This window comes from Adiantum capillus-veneris, chromosome 27 (assembly GCF_014529385.1).
Source record: "Adiantum capillus-veneris isolate H3 chromosome 27, ASM1452938v2, whole genome shotgun sequence".
NCBI classification, from domain to species: domain Eukaryota; kingdom Viridiplantae; phylum Streptophyta; class Polypodiopsida; order Polypodiales; family Pteridaceae; genus Adiantum; species Adiantum capillus-veneris.
Window position 1 is genome coordinate 45,182,669 of NC_140957.1, and position 21,816 is coordinate 45,204,484.

General features: G+C 45.9%; 1 protein-coding gene across 8 annotated transcripts; it reads left to right on the forward strand.

Annotated features, from left to right (window-relative positions):
* Positions 1-5,602: 5,602 nt before the first annotated feature.
* Positions 5,603-21,080, forward strand: LOC147421882 (pentatricopeptide repeat-containing protein At3g53360, mitochondrial-like). Of its 8 annotated transcripts, XM_086502534.1 has the most exons (9): positions 5,603-7,744; positions 7,835-7,890; positions 7,946-7,974; positions 8,049-8,114; positions 8,242-8,308; positions 8,392-8,459; positions 8,607-8,635; positions 8,723-8,815; positions 8,938-14,293. In XM_086502534.1, exons 1-9 carry the CDS (start codon positions 5,836-5,838, stop codon positions 9,045-9,047), a joined length of 2,427 nt encoding a protein of 808 aa, XP_086358660.1. In that variant the 5' UTR covers positions 5,603-5,835; the 3' UTR covers positions 9,048-14,293. The 8 variants fall into 8 exon arrangements, 2 of the variants coding, with proteins under 2 accessions (XP_086358660.1, XP_086358659.1); XR_015186732.1 differs by lacking the exons at positions 7,946-7,974; positions 8,392-8,459; positions 8,607-8,635; positions 8,723-8,815; positions 8,938-14,293 and adding an exon at positions 20,885-21,080 and having other exon boundaries at positions 5,606-7,890; positions 7,985-8,114; XR_015186730.1 differs by lacking the exons at positions 7,946-7,974; positions 8,392-8,459; positions 8,607-8,635; positions 8,723-8,815 and having other exon boundaries at positions 5,606-7,890; positions 7,985-8,114.
* The last annotated feature ends 736 nt before the right edge of the window (positions 21,081-21,816 follow it).

Below are 21,816 nucleotides of genomic sequence, written 5' to 3' on the forward strand. Positions count from 1 at the left end.
TCGTTTGCTGAGTTGTGCAATCTCCTCTAGATTCCCAAGGCTCTTCCAATGCCCTTGGTTCATCTTCTTTGACTCAACTCCCCTTCCGATCGCGCTCTGCTTAGCCCTTTTATCTCCGATCCACCTTGTTATTTATGCTACAGGTTGCCTTCTCTATATTTATTGTAGCTCAACCCTTAAAAAAATACAATTTTTTGTTAGGAAAAAACCGAGGTATTGTGTATTTTAATCGGCTAAACTCATAAAATCCCGATTAGATTTTGAGCTTGCCTAAAACCAAAAAATTTACACAACTTTTAGTGTAAATACCGACTAAAGCTTCAAATTTTGACCTAAAATCCGACAGAATTTCAAGTTTGCCCTTATTTTCTTCGGTAAGGAAAATGCATTTTTCTAGCCCTGTAAATTTTACCTTCAAGATTAGCTCGTAATATTACAACTCGTGGGATCCATTCACATGCAGACATTGGCCTTCAAGGTGCAAGCCGGGCTAAGCTTATCAGAGAAACAACTTTCCTACCATAGCTATGGTGAGTATACCTACAACCAATGCACTCAAAGTGATGACACTCCGAAGAGGATGCCCACCAAGAACCTCTATGCTTTTGTAAGAGCACCACACTTAGCCTAAGGGATCCATTCACAGACATTGGCCTTCAAGGTGCAAGCCGGGCTAAGCTTATCAGAGAAACAACTTTCCTGCCATACCTATGGTGAGTATACCTACAACCAATGCACTCGAAGTGATGACACTCCAAAGAGGATGCCCACCAAGAACCTCTATGCTTTTGTACGAGCACCACACTTAGCCTAAGTATCAACCCAAGCATTACCGAGCACATCCCTTTGAGGTGCAAGCATAGATAATTGTATTTGGAAAACGATATTCCCTTCATATCTGAGTATGCCAAGTCCTTTTTGTGTACTCACAAGAGCACCTCGTTTTGCTTTCATATCAACCCAAGAGCAATATTCGGCATGCATATCATCCAAAATACTGTAAAACACCAAAGTAATCATATATATTGACCACAACTTGCCGAGCACACTTTTGCAAGCAGTGTTTACTAAAAAAAATCGTATTCAGCTCATGCTTCAACCAAATCACGTCACCATATACAATCTATAGTCTATCCCAGTGCAAAAAAGTAGCCAAAGTTCTTTCAATACATGTAACCACCACATTAAAACAATAGTCCCCTAATAAGAAGTTAACAAAACCCTACTATTATTTTGTGTTTCTTCCAGTGGACGTGGAGCATCATATCGTAACGATGGTAACCCTAGTGGCAAACCATCTGGAAAGACATTCTTGTATTACATTAAAATTATTTTAACTTACTAGCAACAGTTGCTTGTTTGGGTGAGAGAGATAGTTGGAAGAGAAGAGAGACAAGAATACGACATTGGGGAACTTTCATTTAAAAAATTATTGACATTTGACAAAAAATAAAACGACGAGTAACTCAAAAAGACTTCTTCTATTTTATCTTGAGAAGAGAGCGTCATAAGCTTAAATTGTACAAATAAGTGGCAAGGAAGGAACATCCTTCTCCCCCAACAACAACATATGCACACCATTGGATTTGAACATCAAATAATTGATGACTCTAACCCATATAATCACTTTCGACCAAGAACCACATCTATCCACCAATCCATATTCATGAATTGAAAATTCAAGGACGTGTGATACCCTTGAATCTCCAGTAGTACAACCTTTACTTGTGTATCCTACACCTCAACATCATGTCCGTTAATCATCGCTAGCTTGTAACGGTGGGAACTAGGAGTCTTGGGCAAATTGAGCCATTTCACAAACTTATAGTTAATGAAATTGCACGAAGCACCATTGCCTACTAAGATTCTCACCTTGTGACCTCGGATAAACACATGCATGCACGCCAACTCATGTGGACCCAAAGGTCAGCTTTCACATTGAGGCTGTAATACAGTACTCATGCACCGCTTCTATGTGTGTAACTTCCAAACTAGAAAAGCGAGAAGAGGACTCGAGAGGCAGCAATTGCATCATGTGCACCGCTTTCTCCTTTTCTTGGGCATTAGATTTATCCTTGCAACAATCCGTTTTTCCATGTCCACTTCCTAAACATGTAAAACATATATTTTCCTCCTTTTCTTTCTAAAAAATCTTCATTACACAGATGTACCCTCGACCCCTTGGGATTCTTGAACACATCAGCTACAGCTACTATAAATTTTCTCTTATCATGTCCATGAAGTGGTTGCACATTTACATGTGCAGTGTCAAACATGAGAGTGTTATGCAATGCTTTTTTGTCAAGTTCGTCATATATGTGCACTTGCACTATAGCTTTCTCAAGCGTCTTAGCTTTGGTGTTAACCCACGGATGAACCCACACACATGCTGAAAGGTGTCTAGACCCTCTAGCTTGAGAATCACATCACGATAGTGCAAGATATATTCCAACAATGTCTTATGCTGATGCATAGAGCACTTGTCCCATGCAAACCAGTTTCTATCCGCTTTATTTGTGGGCAAAAATTCCTTTCTGAACACATCCTCAAAGGTTTCCCAAGTGTGTGGTACGATGCCCTTATCCTTGAGTGACATACACCGTTTGTATGACTTATCCTCTAGCGCCAAACTTGTTTGCAGTGCCTTCACTGTATCTGAAGTGTGTCTAAGATCGCAAAAACCATCCCATTTTCTTATGAATATATTCACAATATCTTTGTTGCATTCCTTCTTTCTCCTCTAAAAATCGGTGGCTTGGTATTCTTTAACAAGTCATCCACCTCTTTTTGAGAGAGAAGGTGAAATTACTCCGTATTGGAGCCTTGCTCTTGCAAGCCAGGGATACTCCCGCCCCGTATTGGAGCCTTGCTCTTGCAAACCAGGGGTACTCCCGCCAGGCACGGGTGTCGCAAAAATTCTAGTTTGCTCATTAACTTGGCCCTTGGCCGACTATTGTATGAATTGGACAAGCATATCAGACATCTTAGTGACATTCGTATTTGCCTTTGCAAAATTAGACTTTATAAAAATCATACGTGTTTGCATGGCTCTAAACTTTTGGATGTCACGCAATTTGATGCTATCATCTGGCCTTGTTGCCACGCAGGCACCCTCCGTGAGAGTGGTCGACCGTCGGGTAGCAGCAGACGGAACTGGGGTAGGACTCTCAAAATCAAACATATGCTACATGTCAATATCCGAATCCATGGCGTAACATGCTATGCTAGCAAGAGAAAAAAGTTACCCAAGGAAAATAAATAGTAACTAACTATGAGCAACTGCAAACAAAATCGATAAGACTTGCTAAATTGAAATTGTCAATTTGTAATTAATTGCCGATGCTGACCTTGAATGCCAAAAGTCACCATCCACTCAAAAAACTTGCTTATAAGCTTGAAACCCTGTCAGAAATACCTTCAATTCGAATAGAGAAAGAAGATCTTGCTAGATATGGCCGGCTTAGCACAACACTTTGTTGAAAAGGAGAGGAACGAAGATAGAAAATTAGCTTCCTTAATCTTATTAAAAGATTCTTTAAGGTCCCTAGTGTACTCATCAGTAGCAAAGATCTACCCAAGTGTCTTGATACTCAATGGGAGCTTGGGTCTTCCTTCAATTACCTCGAAGGGTGCCTTTCCTGTAGAAGTATGGACAATGTTATTGTACGCATACTCTACTGAGTGTAAATACTTTTCCCATTGATCTCTTTGATCTATTTCCCTAACATAGGCTTTGAGTAGATCAATAATAGTTGAATTTGCTATCTCACTTTGGCCATCCGTTTGTGGGTGATAGGCTACTTGGCCTACTTGAGCTAGGAAACAGAGGGCACCCATTTACCTTGCGCACACAAGAAGGTGCAGTTGCATGTCTTCAACCTGCATGGTGAAAAAGGAGAAAAGGTCGCTCTCACAGGAGGGGTGACCACTTTTGGTGCTGCTCCTGCCATAAATGACGGACTTTCACTAGTGCGTACCTTCTCCGTAAGAGTGTACTCCCGCGTGACATCCTCAAGCTCGCCATGGAAACATTGTGGGAGAGACAACGTGCCCAATTTTGCACATGCAAGTGCATGAAGCCTCCCATGCTACACCTCCATGCCCTCTTCTCTCCCTTCCCAAGACCGTGAAGCTTTGATATCGGTGAAAGGCCAAGGGCTACTGCATACCATTCTCTAGCCAACCTCTCTTTTCAAGGAGACCCGTGAATCTGCACGCATAGCTTAGGACCATGTCCCTTGGTCGTACCCTTGCCGTGACAGTACCAACTATTGCAAAGGAGGAGAAGGCACACACTGTTTCCCCTCTAGGGTAAACATCCCAATTAAAAGACGGGCCCCTTTTCAGAGGCCTGTCTACCTCCACAATATTTTATATGCAAGCCTCACTTTAGAGACACCAAGCCACGAGTGTTTTCGTGGATAGTGCAGCCAGGTTGGACACTCAGTCGTCCGATTTGTGTTCGATCTGTGTTGGAAGCAACGCTTCTAAATAGGCCGCCGATACTCTTGCAATCGGCTCTACTTTTTGTTACACACGAGTCACAAATCAATCTCTTTCTACGTCGTTCAACTGCCACTCAAGATGACGTCTTTACTGGAGATAGCTGTTGCGCAGGGCTTTCGAAAGCACATCCTCAATCGAAAAATGGTGTAGCACAGCTAACGCGGTTGCTCACCCAAGTTAGGCGCCTCTAAACCGGCTCCTTTACCCTACAATGCATAAGTGTTTGTAGGGACGAGCCTCTTGAACGATTTTGGGAAAATCGTTAATAGACGGAATGAACTCTGATTCTGCCTTAGCAGCGAAAGATAATGAAGGGAAAGCGGCGCCGCACGTGCAGGCAAGGGTAAACGGAGGACGGCACGCCCGCGGGTGGTCTGCCCTGGGGACTATCTAACACGGGCATTGAGGGGGTGGGATCTACGGTGGGATGAAGGAGAGCCGTAGATCACGGCAAAGTACCTTTGCACCCGAGATTACTTCGCACCCGAGATTACTTCTAGGCCGACCCTCGAACCCTTGACCTCACCTTTGCGACTCCCATGCCCTAACCACGAGCACCCGCGTGTTTATTGTGATGGTATGGGCCCGAGATTAATCTTATACCAAAGGTGACCAAAAGTAATCTCAGGTACCCGAGATTACTTTTTGTACCCGAGATTACTTTTTGCGGTGCCGACAAGATCTACGACGCTCGATGCTCTCACCATAGATCCCATGCCCCCATGCCTGTGTCATATAGTCCTGAAACCAGGACAGGCAAAGGAGAGGAGGCGCGAGCTGGCAGCTGTCGTTAGCAATTGAACCTTTTTTTTGAGATAAAAGCTTGCACGAGATGGCACGATCTGATCCTGTGCTTGTTGGCTAGTGTAAGACCTACAGGTCGTTCATGGCAAGGGGTGAAGACTCATGATTTGATGCTTTTACATCAGTAAATCGAGCCTAACGTAGAGAATCTTGGGACGGTTTAATATCAAACCTACCAGTATGTACATTACAAGTAACATCCTACCACGGTGCGCGAGTGAAAGCTATACTTTGTGTGACCACATCCTTAGTGTAGTGGCGTTCACACTGTCCAGTTAGACCTGCTGCTTTGATTACATTTGTGAAATTTCTGGGTCAGATCGCCCAAAGAACCCGTCATGGCTAGCACAGTAATAGAGACGGGCTCCCCGCCCCTCACGTGAACTTGAATTTCTACTTGTCTGGAAATGGGGTTGATCCGAGATCGTTTAGGCACACGCTTGTAGTTCTCCCGTAATCCTGAACGTTTTTCAGCTTCAAATAATTTCTCTGGCTGTGCAAAACAAAGCCCAATGCTAAGGGGCAATGTTGCAGGGAGGGGTTTCCCTCTCAAGAGACGCCATCTACCGCTTTCTGCAGGTTTGCTACAAGGACAAGGACCTTGCTCATGGAAGGCAATTGCACTCCCTCATGATCATGGTTGATCTTGACAGGTTTGCAGGTCTTGGAGACCACCTCATCCGTTTATTTGCAGCTTGCGGTGGCACCTTACTGGAATCCAGCCTTGTTTTCTGTGCATTGTCACACCCCAAATCTTATACATGGCAGGCCATTATTTTTGCTCATGCAGTAATGGGTCAACATGAGCATGCTCTTAAGCTATACATTAACATGCAAGGGGAGGGTGTTATGCCATGCCAATTTGTGTTAACATCGGTTCTCAAAGGATGTGCTAGCTTAGCATCCTTACACCATGGAAGAACCATACATGACCACATCTTTATGTTAGGTCTCGAGTCCAACTTAGTCCTCGGGAGCTCCCTACTTGATATGTATGGTAAATGTGGGTACCCTCTAGAGGCGCGATCTGTATTTGATGCTCTTCCATGCAAGAATGCTGTGGCTTGGAGTTCTATGATGGCAGCATATGTGCAACATGGTTGGGGGGTTCTTGCTCTCGAGTTATTTGAAGCCATGGAGGAAGAGGCTGGCATCCAGCCTGATGAAGTCTCGTTTCTATTTGCCTTGAAAGCTTGCACTTGCATTGGTAACATTTGGCTTGGTCGTTTGATACATGAGAAGATCATGCAAGGGGGTTTCTTACTTAATGGAGCCATTGGTAATGCCATGTTGGACATGTACGCAAAATGCGGAAGCTTAGAGGAGGCATGTAACACCTTCAAACGGCTTCCTGCCAGAACCTTAGTGTCATATGGAACAATCATTGCTGGGTATGCCCAACATGCTTATTGGATCCCTGCAATAGAAGTGTTTAGAAACTTTTTGCAAGAGGGGAAAAGGCCGAATGAGGTTATTCTTTTGTCTCTTGTCAAGGCGTGCAGCACCAGAGAAGCCATTGACCAAGGTCAACTTGTTCACAATCAGGTTATTGAAAATGAACTTGAAGAAAATCTAGTGCTTGGAAGTGCTTTAATTCACATGTATGTGAAGTGTGGAAACATAAGAGATGCCTATAACATATTCAAGGGGTTGCCAGGTCGGGATGTCGTTTCGTGGGATGTGATAATGTCAGGATGTTTAAGCCAGGAACTTGGCATTACTGCTCTTGATGTTTTTAAGGAAATGCAAGGAGAAGGCATCAAACAAGACCAAGTTATTTTGTTAAGTGGCGTGAAGGCATGTGGAAGGTTGAAAGCTGTTGAGGATGGTCGATCGATCCATCATCTGTTAGTGGAAGATGGTTTTGAAAGTGACATTATTGTTAGAAATGCTGTTCTTGACATGTACCTTCGATGTGGCAAACTTAGAGATGCACTTGAAGTTCATAGCAATTCCACAAGTAGAGATGTGGTCACATGGAACACTGCAATAGCAGGTTCTATGCTTGACTTCCAGGACTTATCACCCACTGAAATTTTTGGCAGCATGTATCGGGATTGCATAACGCCAGATTTGGTCACTTTCACGCTTCTGCTCAAAAAGTATGGAAGTCTAGGGGCTCTTGAACATGGCAAGCAAGTTTTTCAGCAGATGGTGAAAAGTGGTTGCAAAATGGATTTGGTCACTGGAACTGCTCTTGTCTACATGTATGCCAGCTGTGGACATCTTGATGACGCACACAAGGTTTTTCTTGCGATGCAGCACCAAGATGTGGTCTCTTGGAATGCACTGATTGTAGGTTACATTCAACAAGGAAATTATTCACTTGCAATGCAGTGCTTGCGCGACTTAGAAAAGCAAGGCATTCAGCCAAATGCTAGCACATGCACCAGCATCCTTGCCATTTGCAGTCACATAGGAGCACTAGAAGCAGGTTATCAATTTCTTGCATTCATGAAAGCCCAGGGAATGATACCACAAATCGAACATGTAAATAGCATGATTGATCTTCTTGGTCGTTCAGGATGTCTTGATGAGGCCAAGAAGCTAGCGGCAGCATTGCCTGGTGTAACAGACAATGTGAGTTGGAGGTCCCTGCTCAACTCTTGTAAAATGTATGGAAACTACAACTTAGCAAACAAGTGTGCCGATCAACTTGCTATGGTAAATGCAGATTTCGATAATGATTGTGAGTTATGCCGAATGGATACAGGAATGCTATGAATGTCTGTTGACAGGTGTGATGACATCACTATCATATCACCATGCAAGTTGAGATGGAACTCATCATTCTTCTATTTCAGGTAAAAAATTCTTGGTTTAATTGTGTATTAATTATGTTGCTTTAACTACATAAGTTCAGATTATGTGTTACAATTGCTTTATACACTCCTTATTGTCCATAACTTCTGAATTTTTTGTTGTTACCAGCTATCAGCTTTGGAGATTCAAAGCGCTGCGCCCATGCAGTCACATAGAAACAGATGAAAAGTTCCTGGTAACAAACCAACTCTAAAGGCTGTGGTTTTATTGAAATTGTATCTGTGATTTATAGACTGTTTCGTTATTTGTGGGAAACAGAACTGTATCTCTATATACTCTCCCAAAGGCCCAAACGCCAGACTTCACAGGATAGTCAAATCAAAATTGTGAGAGAGAATTTTGTGCATTGCTGATCTCTAAGCCATACGCGTTCCTGCCCTATTCTTAATGCTACAGCTGTGCACGCCTACCGCAGATGACCTGCACTTTCATCATTGCAGCCTGCCTGGCACATAGCGCTCTGGCCAACTCAGGCATTTCCAGCAGGTCTGCCCTCCCGAAGGTAGCTGGCCCTGTGTTGTGGTCAATAAGTGCAGCAGCCTGCACTTTTACCACTGTATCTGATGGCCACGATGTCTATTGTGTGCAGCAAACCACACCCACGGCTGTTGGTGCTCGTCGGTAATCTTCTGCAGATTGCAGGCTGAGCAAGTCCTACTGGATGATATCTGGCAGCCTCTAGGTGCTACTTTGTTTGGCAGTGCATTCTTTAAAAGATTGCTCGATGGTTATGAGGTTGTGAATTCTGTTGAGAGGATGTGAATCAGTGTGCATTTACCTTCTTTTGGGGACATTCGCTTGCAGATGATCTGTTTCGTAGCACAGGAGTTGCTTTTCAGAGAACAAAGCATTTGAAGTCTGCTGAGAAGATACTGGTGACAGCTGTGAGGCATATGAGGGCCTCAGTTTTCTAATAACTCATCAACGTGGTGCCTTTTGGCAGTGCTGTGGAGTCTGGAAGCTCAGTTGTTGGTATCAGATTTTTTTGGACAGTGTTCGTATGGTCCATGATTCAGCAATTTCGTTGAAGGCTTGCTGTTTGGTTTGTAAGGTGGTTGGTTATAGACTGTCTCAGAGACTATCTTAAGGCTTTTGTGGTCAGCAAGCCACATATCAGTATCGTGGACATCTTCCCAATGGGGAGAGGCTGCTTTGGAGCTCAGTTTGAGACCTCAGACCAGACTGATGAATTCCTACCACAGGGCCCTTTGGATTGAAGCAGATATTTCTGCTCTGTGAGACAGGGCATGAATCTATTTTGGTACGAGCGAGGGTCTTGCAGTTACAGTGAGGCTACGGTAGTGATTAATGCCACTCAGACTACCTGCATGAATCCTGAAGGTACCCAAGATGTGAGAAAGTCACAATGCCATGCTCTGCTACCTAAGAATAGTCAGCTGATGCATCATTAAGTGCTGCAAAGATGTGAACAAGCTCCGACGGTCGGCACTTAAGATGTGTGTACAACAAGCCATCCAATGTACCAATGGTGATGTTGTCGAACTGAAAAAGGCCTGATCTTGCAGGTAGTATGTGATTCTGAATCTTTATTTTGAAATCTTTTGAAGATTTCTTACCAAACCTTGGAGAATAACTAACTGTAAGTAAAGAAAGGGATCTCTCTTGTGAACGGATTCTCTGGTAAGAATCATGGTAATTTTCTTGTTCTTGTAGATTTGCATGATGGATGGAATTAAGTTGCAAAGTGAAACTCAATTTTGTTGCATTCAACAGGATCTCCACTTAGACATGAAGCCTAGGGCGGCTGGAGACTCTTTTCCCCTTGTCGGCTTGCCAGCTCTAGCCCGAAAAAGTAAAATGTAAAAGCTAGGGTGTGTGAGACTCTATTATGCCAGTGGAGTCCACTGACACCACTGGCTACGTCAAGTTTTTTTTTGTTCCAATCGCACAAATCCCGTGCGAGTCGAAGCAAACGTCCTTATGGGCGCACAGGGTTGCTTGGCCGCACTTGAACGCATGACCCGGGCGTGGAGGTCGAGTACTCAACCAACCAAGCTAGCTCCGTTGGACAACTGGCTGCATCAAGTTTCATGATTACAATGGTAGACTAGTCATTGGCATTATGTATTCTCTCAGCAACTTGCTCTAGTTGGCTTGTTGTCACAGGTCATTCTTGGGGGATGTATTTAATGTGGTTTTTTGACATGAAACTTTAATTTAAGAGCACCCACTCAGTTAGAACTAAGTGAGTACATGCGGGAGGCTTCTCGAGAATTTATGTATTTTGAAGAGTCTGAGATGCTGCCATTGGCAGTGGTAGTGCTGCCTGTTACACCCCCAGACATCAAGATGGGCACCTGAGCTATGTTCGGCCAAGTGGTAACATGGCCACCTCTTAATTGCATTTTATAAATAGGACTCGGGTCTTATTTGTGAGACATCGTGTGTGATCACCACACTTGGACTCTAGGCCCTTGACAATGGTACGGCTCTCTCTTAGAGGGCTCAAGGATGTGAGAGAATACGAGATGCCAAAATATGGCCTTCTCAATGTTTGCAGAGCTGATTTTTAGGTGCTGGAGAGATGAGCTCTTATCGCTATACCGCTCTTGATTGAATAGTGATAAAAATATGCTCGAGAATGGTAGGAAGTACAGCAAGCAAAAGTCTCAATGTTTTGCAAGGGGCAGAACCGGTGGCCTTTGTAGAATCCCAGGCATGAGTGACATCGTCAGATTTCCTAGGGCCACATGCCTTCTCATCCTTTCAAGTAAGCTTTTTCTCAAGCTAACAGTTTTTTGGGGGATGAGTGGTAGGTAGGCGAGCTGTTTAAAAGTTGTTCAAACATCGTTGGGCGTCATAATTGTCAGATACTGTTTCTTCAGGAATATCTGGAAGATCAGGAACTGCCGGATATTTGATAACGACCTCTCTATGGCTAGCTTCTTAGAGTAAGGAGATTATATATGTTGTTGGTAAAAGGCATAACACGAAGGAATGGCTTAGGGCAACCCTCGTCATCCTGTTGAGCCTTGTTGTATAAAGGATTGGGCTATGGGTAATAGTGCGGTTCTAGGTACATGTAACCTTTTGTGCCTCTAGGCTCGGCAGGAGCTTGAGGCGGATTTGTATATTTCTTGTGGTGACTTTTTAATACAATCACTTACAATTGTGAGTTTTGCAAAAAAAAAAAAAAAGGAATGTGTCACAAGTTGAGACACCTTAATGGTATTCTTAACCAATGCTGGACTATTGCAATCCTTAGGATATAAGTTAAAGAAATCCTTAATGATAGATTTTTTGTAGATTGCATCTCTAGGAAGTAAATTATGGCTTACTCTTATGTACATGTTATCTAGGAATGCTACTTGGACTAGTTTATGCATGATAATATAGCACTAGAAGACTAGATGTGTGTGTGTGTGTCTATCGCCAGGCAACCCTAGAAACAAGAAGCTTCACCACCCTGCCAGGCTCCCTTGGGCGAGGGGCTTCCTTGTGGGGAGTTGTTAAGCATCCAAGCGTTTCCCCTTGCACTCTAACAAGAAACGAACAATGTCAGCTTTCCTTGAAGGCATTTCTTCGTCCTACGTGAAAAGGTGTTTCTTAGTCCTGCTTGAGCCTAGACCTATGAGTCCCCATCGCCCTCATTAGATGCCTCTGACTTTACCATTACACTCAAAGGACTGCTCGCCATCGACTCTCCATGATTTACTACACAGAAACCTTCAAGACCTTCAAAATAAACTATTTTCAAGCTTACAAAAATTTCCCCTCATTCAAGGGGGTAGTTCCCTCCCACTTGGACGTGTCCGCCTCTTCACCTCCACCCCGAGGGTGTATTCGGTGGAACAGACACAAGCCCAACTCCGACTTGTCCAAGAAGAAAATGATGATCTCAAAGCACATCTCACTGCGCTTGAGAATCGGCTCGCTGACATGGAAAAGCAAAACTGCATCAACGACGAGCACCTCATCGCTAAGTCAAAGGAGGTTGAGTAGAACATCACCACAAACATGGCTGTCATAGCTGCCAAGGTCAAAGAAGGCACTGCCAACGCTCCCTCCAAGGTAGAGGAGTGGATGCAAGAGCGTTGATGCCATGAAGGCTTGCCGTCTCCATCCGCATTGGTGGCTCTTTTACAACTTGGTGGGAAGAGGGTGACGACTTCCCTGCAACCCTTGAAAATCTTAACAAAGCCATTCACCCAACCAAGTTTGACGTGAACTCCATGGAAATTGTCCATCACAACAACCCCACAAATCAAAAGACCCTCATTTTCGAGACCAAGGCCAATCGAATAGCTCTCCTCAGGTAGAGATAGAAAGGTATGAATCAGTGAAGCGCTTACCTCCGCCCAACTCAAAATGAAGAACGAAGAGCTCCAAAAGGTTCGCCGAAGCACGAGTCAAAGGGAAGTACGCAAATTCTTATGCGAGTGCTTTGCCCACCCCACACACACACACACACAAAAACAAACAAGCTCCCCTTTCTTTTTCCGTAAGTGACCTATGTCACAAGTTTATTGGCACTGCCGTAAGGTAGGGTCTATAGGGAGGAAATTTGCTAGCATGGCCATAGGGGATCAGGCCTATGGGGAGTGGCCGAGTAAGGGGGTGTTTTTTGGGTGGAGGGGATGCGTCAAATTTCTTTTTTTGTTCCATGTGGTTGTATTTTGGGCGTAGAAATTTGGGGGTGTGTGTGTGTATTTTTTCTTTGCTGCAGGTGATAGCGAGGTTGCGAGAGGAAGGAAAGGTTCATGCAATTTTGAAGAGCTGTATCTCTCTCTCTCTCTCTCTCTCTCTCTCTCTCTCTCTCTCTCTTATCATCCATGTTATTTTGTATTTTATCATCTACGTTATTTACAGTTTCGATGCATAGACAATACCGTTTTCTCTGCGTATTCAACGCTTGTCAGTATCTAGTAGGTCATACAATGAGGCAATTGCAAGTATTTCTGCAGTAGTGTTTTTGGGATCGTTTTTTATCCATTAATTAGTGCAGCCATGTGAGAACACAACGTTCATGGTTGTCTGTAGATAATGCAGTGATGCCTAGGCATGCATGTGGGTGGAAGTACATAGATGCATGACATATTTTAGAAGTAGCATGACGTTAATTCTGTATTGCAGAGTTAGCGGCAGGTCTCCAAATCCAAAATTTGGAACACCTACCTACTTGCTCGTATTGGTCAACAATTTTCATATAGGTTCCAATTTAAAGCTAGTATATCACAGTCACTACTCCTACACTATCTGGAAAGGGGATTGTATATGGTTGTTACTCCCATAGGGAAGTCCCATATGTTGAAAGCCCCTTGCTTCCACGAGTGAACCTTGCAAGCTTGAGAGAGAGAGAGAGAGAGAGAGAGAGAGAGAGAGAGAGAGAGAGAGAGAGAGAGAGAGAGAGAGAATGAAATGATATATTAATGTCTTCAAAAGGCCAAAATGACCTATGAGACCATCAGATTCAAAGTGGTGAATCTAATACAATGTCTGAAGTACAAGTATAAAAAGTACTGAATGTAAAATGTGAAAAATGAAAAATGAAGTGTGAGATGTGAGATGTGAAATGTGAAATGTAGAATAGGCCCTCAATGACACTCTAGGTATCATGCTAGAATGCCTCTGATCCTCTGCTGGAGTCTCCATCGATGGAGTGTGCTCCTGTGTCTCGGTCGTGGTCGTCTCGATCTCCCGAGCTCAGTCGCCATGTAAATGAGGGTGCCTGTGGTATGTACGTGGGTACAACTCTGTGCTGGTGGTTGGTCTCCTGGCTCCTTCGATCCAAAGAAATCTGTGATCTGTCTTTGTGACTGTCGTACTCCATGTCTCCTCAGCAGACTATCTCTATGTCGATGTAGCTCAAGTAGATATAGGCCAAGGCATCTCTGATCCTGATACCTCGTGACTCTATCTAGGGGTCCAAAACCCTCCCTGAATAAGCAATGGAAGCGCCCTCGTATCTCATAATACACAGTGTAGTGGCATATGTAGTGTAGCTCTGTCTCTGGCTCTCTATCGCATAGTTGGCATATCCTATACTCCGGTGGTATCCCTCTGAATCTACCCGTCTCAATCTCCAGCTGGTGTGTGTGTGTGTGTGTGTGTGTGTGTGTGTGTGTGTGTGAGAGAGAGAGAGAGAGAGAGAGAGAGAGAGAGAGAGAGAGAGAGAGAGAGAGAGAGAGAGAGAGAGAGAGAGAGCTTTATTAACGTCTTCGAAAGGCCGAACTCGACCTGTGAGACAATATCATATACATGTGTTGATGCTCTAGGCATCGGAAAATAAAAAAAAGGTACAAACTGAAATGAGCCTATACTATGCAAAAGGGTGTGGTAGGGTGGTGCATGTGGTGTACAATGTATAGTGTGGGTCCTCGTGTCGAGGTGTGCTCACGCATCATCAGGCTCAACTAGGGGCTGCAAGGTGATACAACCATGAGATGATAGGGAGGGTATCTAAAAACAAGCAACATATGTAGGGTAGAGAATGTGGTACATCGGTGGTGGCCTGCTCAGGTATCTCTGGAATGTTGGATCCCCTGGTGCTGGTACATGACTCTGCTCTAGATACTGATAGAGAGAGAGAGAGAGAGAGAGAGAGAGAGAGAGAGAGAGAGAGAGAGAGAGAGAGAGAGAGAGAGAGAGAGAGAGAGAGAGAGAGAGAGAGAGAGAGAGAGAGAGAGAGAGAGAGAGAGAGAGAGAGAGAGAGAGAGAGAGAGAGAGAGAGAGAGAGAGAGAGAGAGAAATGAAATGTTATATTAACGTCTTCAAAAGGACATAATGACCTATGAGACCCGAAAGTTACAAAGTGGTGGATCTGATGCAAAGTCAGAGTAACAAAATAACCTAATAACCTACCAACAGTACAAAACAAAGATATATACTATGGGGTCCTAAGCTGGTCGATGTGAGCCAAGCAACAAACTAAGCAAAAAAAAAAAAGGGCGGCTTGTTGGGATAGCTGAATCACAAGAGATCTATCATCGGTCGTTGGCGAATCTCATCAATTTCCTCCATGGTTAGTAGTCTGACCGGGCGTCGTGCATGCCTGGCCAGCGTGCTCCGAAATTTCTGTCGTAGCCTCCGTCGATGTGGTGTAGTTCTTCGCAGTCGCGGGCGCCTGGATTTCCCCAATTCAATCGCTCGGTCAATCAGTGTGCCTCTGGTGTGAGACGAGGGGGAGCTCTGCTGTGGGAGTGGCTCTTGCGGCTGTCCCGTGTCTACTGTGAAAAAGTCTGTGATCCGTCTTTGAGACTGGCTAGCCTCTCCATTCATCAGGCTATCTCTGTGTCCGCGTAGCTCGAGCAAGAACAAACCCAGACATCTCTGATCTTCGTATCCCATGACTCTTGAGAGTGGTCCAAAACCCTCTCTGAACAGGCAGTGGAATCGGCCTCGTATCTCGTAGTAGACGGGGCAGCGGCATGTATAGTGTAGCTCTGTCTCAGGTTCCATGTTACACAAGGGGCATGTCCTGTCTTTTGCTGGTACTCCGCTGTATCTCCCAGTTTCAATCCGCAATTGGTGAGAGGATGTGCGTAACTGGCCAATAGCACATCGTATCCCATGAGACAAGTGGGTATCCATGTATTTGGGTCTCGTCACAAAACCATCTTCCGTAAGCTGGAGAAGGTGGTCTCTGTAGAAAGCCATCTTCGTGCCCAATTCCTGTGCTGGTTGTATCCATGTCCTCCTGGTGTCTAGCTGGGTCAGGTCTTGGCGGATGAGCTTGGTGATCTCTGACTGTGTAAGAGTGAGAGATGGTGCATCCAATGAGTAATGGGATGGTGGCAGCCTGTCGATGCTGAACCCATGTGCTTGAAACCATGATGTCATCTCCCCATACCAGCATGTTGTATCTCCTTGTATGGCTAACTGTCGAGAGGATTCAAGTGCTATGCGAGCATATCTGTTTCTAGGAAGTTCCCATGTGCGGCTTATGAAGGAGACTGATCTGGTGAGTGCCTCCACCACTAGTGGGGGGGCCGCTAGCTCTGCTCGGATAATGGCTCGCGGTACTGATGCCTTGGCTCTAATGAGCCGCGAGATCATAGAGACGAGAGGTTTCTCCATGTTCCCAGTGAAGGTCCCCATATCTCTGTTCCATAAAGCAATGCTGAAGCCACCAAGGTGTCAAAGAGCCAGAGCTTCGTCCGGGGCTCGTGAAACTGAACGTGCGAACACATCCTTTCCAATCTACCCAATGCTGCGTGGGCTCTAGTAAGTCTGGTCTCAGCTGCTCTTCTGAGTGAGAATGCAGGTCCGCTGAAAACCACTCCAAGGTAAGTGTAAGCGTCTGTGTACTCCACAGTCTCCTGGCCGTATGTGAATGTAGGTGCTGACCTCCTGATCCTCTGTGGGGTGGTATTAAACACCATAACCTTGGTTTTACCCAGGTTGACAGACAAACCACTTTCGTGGGCAAACGTATGCAAAGCATCCAGTTGACGTTGCATTCCCTCTGGGGATTCGAAGATCAACACTATGTCATCAGCATATAACAAAAGTGGAATCCATGTCCCTGCCAACTGAGCCCCTTTATCTCCATCGGTGTCAATGTAGTCAGAAATCTCATCCACATATATACCGAAAAGAGTAGGAGAGAGCGGGCAGCCCTGCTTCACCCCAATTGTGGAGTGAACCGGTGTAGAAAGTCCCTCCGGGGTGCATACATGCCCTACTATTGATCTGTAAATGCCATGGTCCCCCAAATGAGTTCTGTGGGTACTCCCATTTCCTGTAGTCTGCGCATCAGTCTAGCTCTGGGTACTGTGTCGAAAGCTTTGCGGAAGTCCACAAAGCTACAATAGATCTGTCTCCCATGAGATCTGCCTTCCTCGATGATGGCCCTGAGTGTTAGGATATGGTCAAGAGTAGAGAAGCCTCTCTTGAATCCTGCCTGTCCAGTTGCACGTATTCCCTCCCTCTCTGCCCATCTACTCAGCTGTTGCTCAAGAATGGATGCATACAACCGTGCCAGTGTGTGCCCAATCATAATAGTGCGGTAATTCCCAGGCTCCATGGGGTCTCCTGATTTGAAGATAGGTACGATCGTAGATAGGCTCCAAGTGTCCTGTAGGCCCTCACACATGGCACGGTTAAACATGACTGCTAGAAGCTTTGCTAGTAGGTCTTTGGCATGCATGAAATGCTCAGCGACTAGGCCGTCATGATCATATGCTCTCCCAGTCTTCATCCTGTCAATAGCTTTCTTCACCATCTCAGCGGTGAAAAAGACACATGCGTGTAGGCATGGATCGGGGGGGTCGGGGAGGGGCAGCTGTCCAGATACTGTGTACAAAGATGATGCGTACTAACCCCAGGTCTCTGCGGAGGAAATCGCAGAAAGGGGGGGGGGGGGGGGGGGGGGGGATTGCTCATGAAAGAGCCGCCATGCCTCACGTGAGTCCTGACTCAAGAATAGCTGATATAGATCCTGCTCGAGTCGAGCCAAAAAAGCCCTCTTCTTCCGCCGCACCAGGCGTCGGAAGTCAATCTGTGACTGTCTGTGAGTGACGTCCCCCAACAACACCTCCTTCTGAAGTCTGGCTCTAGTTTGGCGGCACTCCTCATCGTACCAGCTGTTCTGAGGCATGCTCCCTGATCGGCGGCTCTGCTCAGGCTTGGTGTGTGGGTATGCTTCTGCTGCTGCCTCATGTAATGTTTGTGTCAGTATAGTAGTTAGCTCCTCCAGAGGTCGCCCCGGGTCCTCAGTGCATAGGCGTCTGTAGATTTCGTCCATGTATACAGAATCCGTCTCTCGTGTGAATGTGTAGCGAGTGGGGGCTGCTACTCGTGGCCTGTGTGCTACACTGAACTTGAAGGAGATGGTCATCGACACCAGAGCATGATCCACTGCCACCCCGACCGGTCTTGGCCCAACTGTGAGATCCTGGATACTAGAGATGAGATTCGGCTGTGCCATGACATAGTCCACAGTGCTAGCTCCATGTCTTTGTGGGAAGCATGTAAAACCTCCCGCAAGCAGGATATCTCTGTAGGCCGTTCAAGATGGCCAATCCATGTGCAGTGCCCATGTCTATCAGGCGTCGCCCATACTCAGTATATTCCACATCGTGTGATAGTCTGGAATGGCCCGTCTCTGCTACATCCAGCTCTCTTAGCATCTCCTATGAAGTATCATAAAACACTGCCTGGTGATGGGCAGTCCTAGCATTGAAGTCCCCTAGGATGATGATGTCACCATCCCTAGAGAACTCCCATATGTCATCATCCAAAATAGAGAAAGGGGACTGTCCTCTGGGTGATGCATAAACTGATGTACTCGGGGGAAAGTAGCAAATAGCTAGATAGAGGTATCTGCCTGTCTCTGCTTTTAGTCTCACCTACATGTACCTAGCTTGCTCGTCCCTACGGGCTATGTGTATCAGTGGCTGCAGATCCTCTCTAAATAACACTGCCACTCCCCTCGAGCCCCGCCCTCTGTGCTTTGAGCGTGTCTCTTGTCTGTAGGCTGTCTCCCACCTGTATCCACTGATGTGTGGCATGGATTGCCCAGGGGCCTGGTGTGTCTCAGAGTAAAAGATGATGTCTCTTCCAGTAAAGCTATCCTCAAAAGCTCCCACATCAAGATGCATAGATCCATTGCAGTTCCAGGCAGCTACTTTGAGTGTGGTCCCATAAGTCTCGCACCGTCATGTGGAGCGTCGCTCTAGTATTACCACTTTTCCGTCTCGATAAAAAGCGATCTTGCCTTTTTCCCTTGCCGCTCTAATCTCCGGCATTACTTCGTGCATATGAGCGATGTGCGAGAGGGTGAGATCATCCCCGAGAAAGATGCCAGTCTCTTTAAGAGTTGGTCTTTTCTTCAAGAAGGACTTCTTTGCTTCCATGGAGGGAAAACAGAGGATGAGTGCTCTTTCTTTTGAGGTTTCTCCACTGCTTCCATTTTTCTTTATGTTGCCCACTCTCCATGCCCTTGCGTGCGTCGGCTCATGAATCCCCATCAAGGCTGTGAGTTCTTTTACTTCTTCGTCCACATTGCCTTTGTCTTTAAGATCGCAAATTCTCACATGTAAAGCGCGCACCCTTCTCCTCTGCTCCTCCTCAAGTGTCTGATTAATGATGTTGCTGGGTGTGGACGTGGGCGTTATCTCCTTGCCTTTCCCTTTCTTGGCCACCTTGATCCATTTCTCGGCTTCGTCTGCCTTCTGTTGAGTTTTGGTAAGAACATCCACCCAAGAAGTCGTCATTTCTTTGTGCTGCTCTTCTCACTCTTGGATGGCCCGTACTTGCTCCTTGATCGTGTTGATTTCTTCGATTACTGAGGGTTGCAGTTCGCCCTCTTCTAGTGTGTTTCTTGATCGTGCTTCTGCGAGATCTTTCTTGAGTGACGCGATATCTTCCTCTTGGGTCGTCACTCGGTCTTCCAACGTGCTTATCTTGCTCTCTTGGATCAACACGCGTCCTTCGAGCATGTTTATTGTACCCTAGAGATTGCGGTTCATCTTGGTAATGGTCTCCGTCATTTCCTCTTTGCATTTTTGAATGGCATTCTCCAGGGGGTCGGCTTTATCGTTCATCTTCCTCATGCTTGATCGCCGTCCGCAAGGGGGGGGGGGGGGGTTAGATGTATGTGTGCACGTGTGCACCCACACTAGCAACGGGCGCGACAGCTGGGCGAGTGGGGGAGCCGTCCGCAAGGGAGAAGACGCGTGTACACCCACACTAGCGGCGGGCGCAGCGAGTGGGGGAGCGTGAGGCGATACGACTAGAGAGGGGCGTCGGTAGTTACAGACGGGAGAGAGGGGGAGAGAGGGGGGTAGAGTATGAGGGGGGGGGGGGGGGGGGGGGGGGTTAAGGTATGGTAAAGAGAATGGGGGAGGGGGGGCGGGGGTTTTATAAATATTAAAAAAAAAAAAAAAAAAAAAAAAATTACTTCCTACGCGTAGAAGAAGGGGGGGACATCCTACGCGTTAAAACATTTGGGGGGGGGGGGTTTGAAACCCTACGCGTAGAGGAAGGGGGAGGGACATCCTACGCGTAGCGAAGCATGCGGGGAGGGGGGGCGGGCCTGCAGAGGGGGGTGCAGCACACGAACAGGGCAGGGCCGCGGGAGGGCAGGGCGACGGGCGCGGTGGTGCAGCTCAGGCAGCACGGGGCAGAGGCGGGGGGGCAGTGAGGCGGGCGCGTGGGTGCAGTGCAGGGGCGGGCGCGAGGGGCAGAGGGGGGGGGGGGGGGGGGGGCGGGGGCAGGGCGGCAGCACAGTGCGGGCAGCAGGGCGCGCGCGCGAGCAGCAGAGCAGAGAGAGAGAGAGAGAGAGAGAGAGAGAGAGAGAGAGAGAGAGAGAGAGAGAGCTCTGTCAGAGGTGACACCGTGATTAGTGAAATTGATCCTACATGCAAAAATGATATTTCGACAGTAGCATATGATCTGATAGTACCCATCGCTACATGAAAACTTGTTCATATTCTATCTACACAATTGCAGCAATGGTTTGATTCATGCACAAAATGTCAAGTATGGTAATTTAGTAAAGTAGACGTAGCAGTTAAATTCAAAGAGATGACGTTATTTCAAACAAAATTCCCGGTGAGTTGCATGGGCATTGCATAGATTGAGCATTCAAAGCTTGCAGGTGAATCTGTAGTCATGCAGTTTCTCTTTTAGCTGATCAGTGTCCAGTTTGCACATCATGAATAGAGAAGCAATGTTAATTATATTCTTCAAAAGGAGCTATACTGCTCAGTACATTTATCATGCACGGATCTAGCGAACTAAATGTAGTGTCTTACGTTTCACACATGCTTTTTCCATATTTTTGCAGGTTCAGTTAATTGAGGTGTTTGTGCTTTCTCGAGCTGTAATCCGCTCTCTCTGCTTTCTGAGAAGGTACTTTTTAGTTGGTAATAGAGACCATCTCTGGAATGTCTGGATTACTGTTTTTGTTGATGGTTGGACTCAGAATTAGAGGTTTTATGCATGAATTTTGCAGTAAATCTTTCTTATTATCTTGATTGTGTGAACTGTGTCTGCTTGGTTCAAGTAAGCATGTAGAAATGCTTTTTCCAGTTTTATTGTCAATTACATTCTGAAATGTCATTGTAGGGTTTAGGAACCGGTTTAAAGTCATACAATGCGAGCGGCTAGAGAGTGTACATTGGGTTTGAGATCCTCAGAACTGTTGCCTTGGTCTGCTAATATGGTTTAGTAGATGTAGTTGTGTTTGGGATGCTTCCCAGGCTTGAGTGAGATGGGGAAACTCACAAGGGTGCCATGCTGGCCCCTGAAGATCGAGATGATGTGATCAACTGATACAAATTGTCTTCTAGGTTTAGCGATTCGCCAGATGTTGATGATCTGTGTTGAGGGCTAGCTGCTGGCGATCTTTGAATAGTGCAATTATATGAAGAGATATGTGAAGGGCTGGGCGAGGTGAGTGTCTGTGTTGGACTCTGAGGCGGAGTGCGTTGATCATAATCCCTTTGTAAGTGGAGTCGATGTTGCTCCTCATCTAGTGATGAAGTATCATAAGTATTCAAGAGGCCATTCCAAGAAATTGTTGAATGAAGGTAGTCATAAACAAAGCCCATATTCAAACTCACGAGGAAGAGGGTGAAGAGTAAGACTATGTGTGATTGATCCTTTCTCTAGGCTGGCCAGAGAGTCCATAACCTGATGTGTTATGTAAACGCCCTCCAAGTGAAAGTTTCACAAACGCAGGTCTTCGACTGGGCATGTTTGTGTCCATTGCCAGGA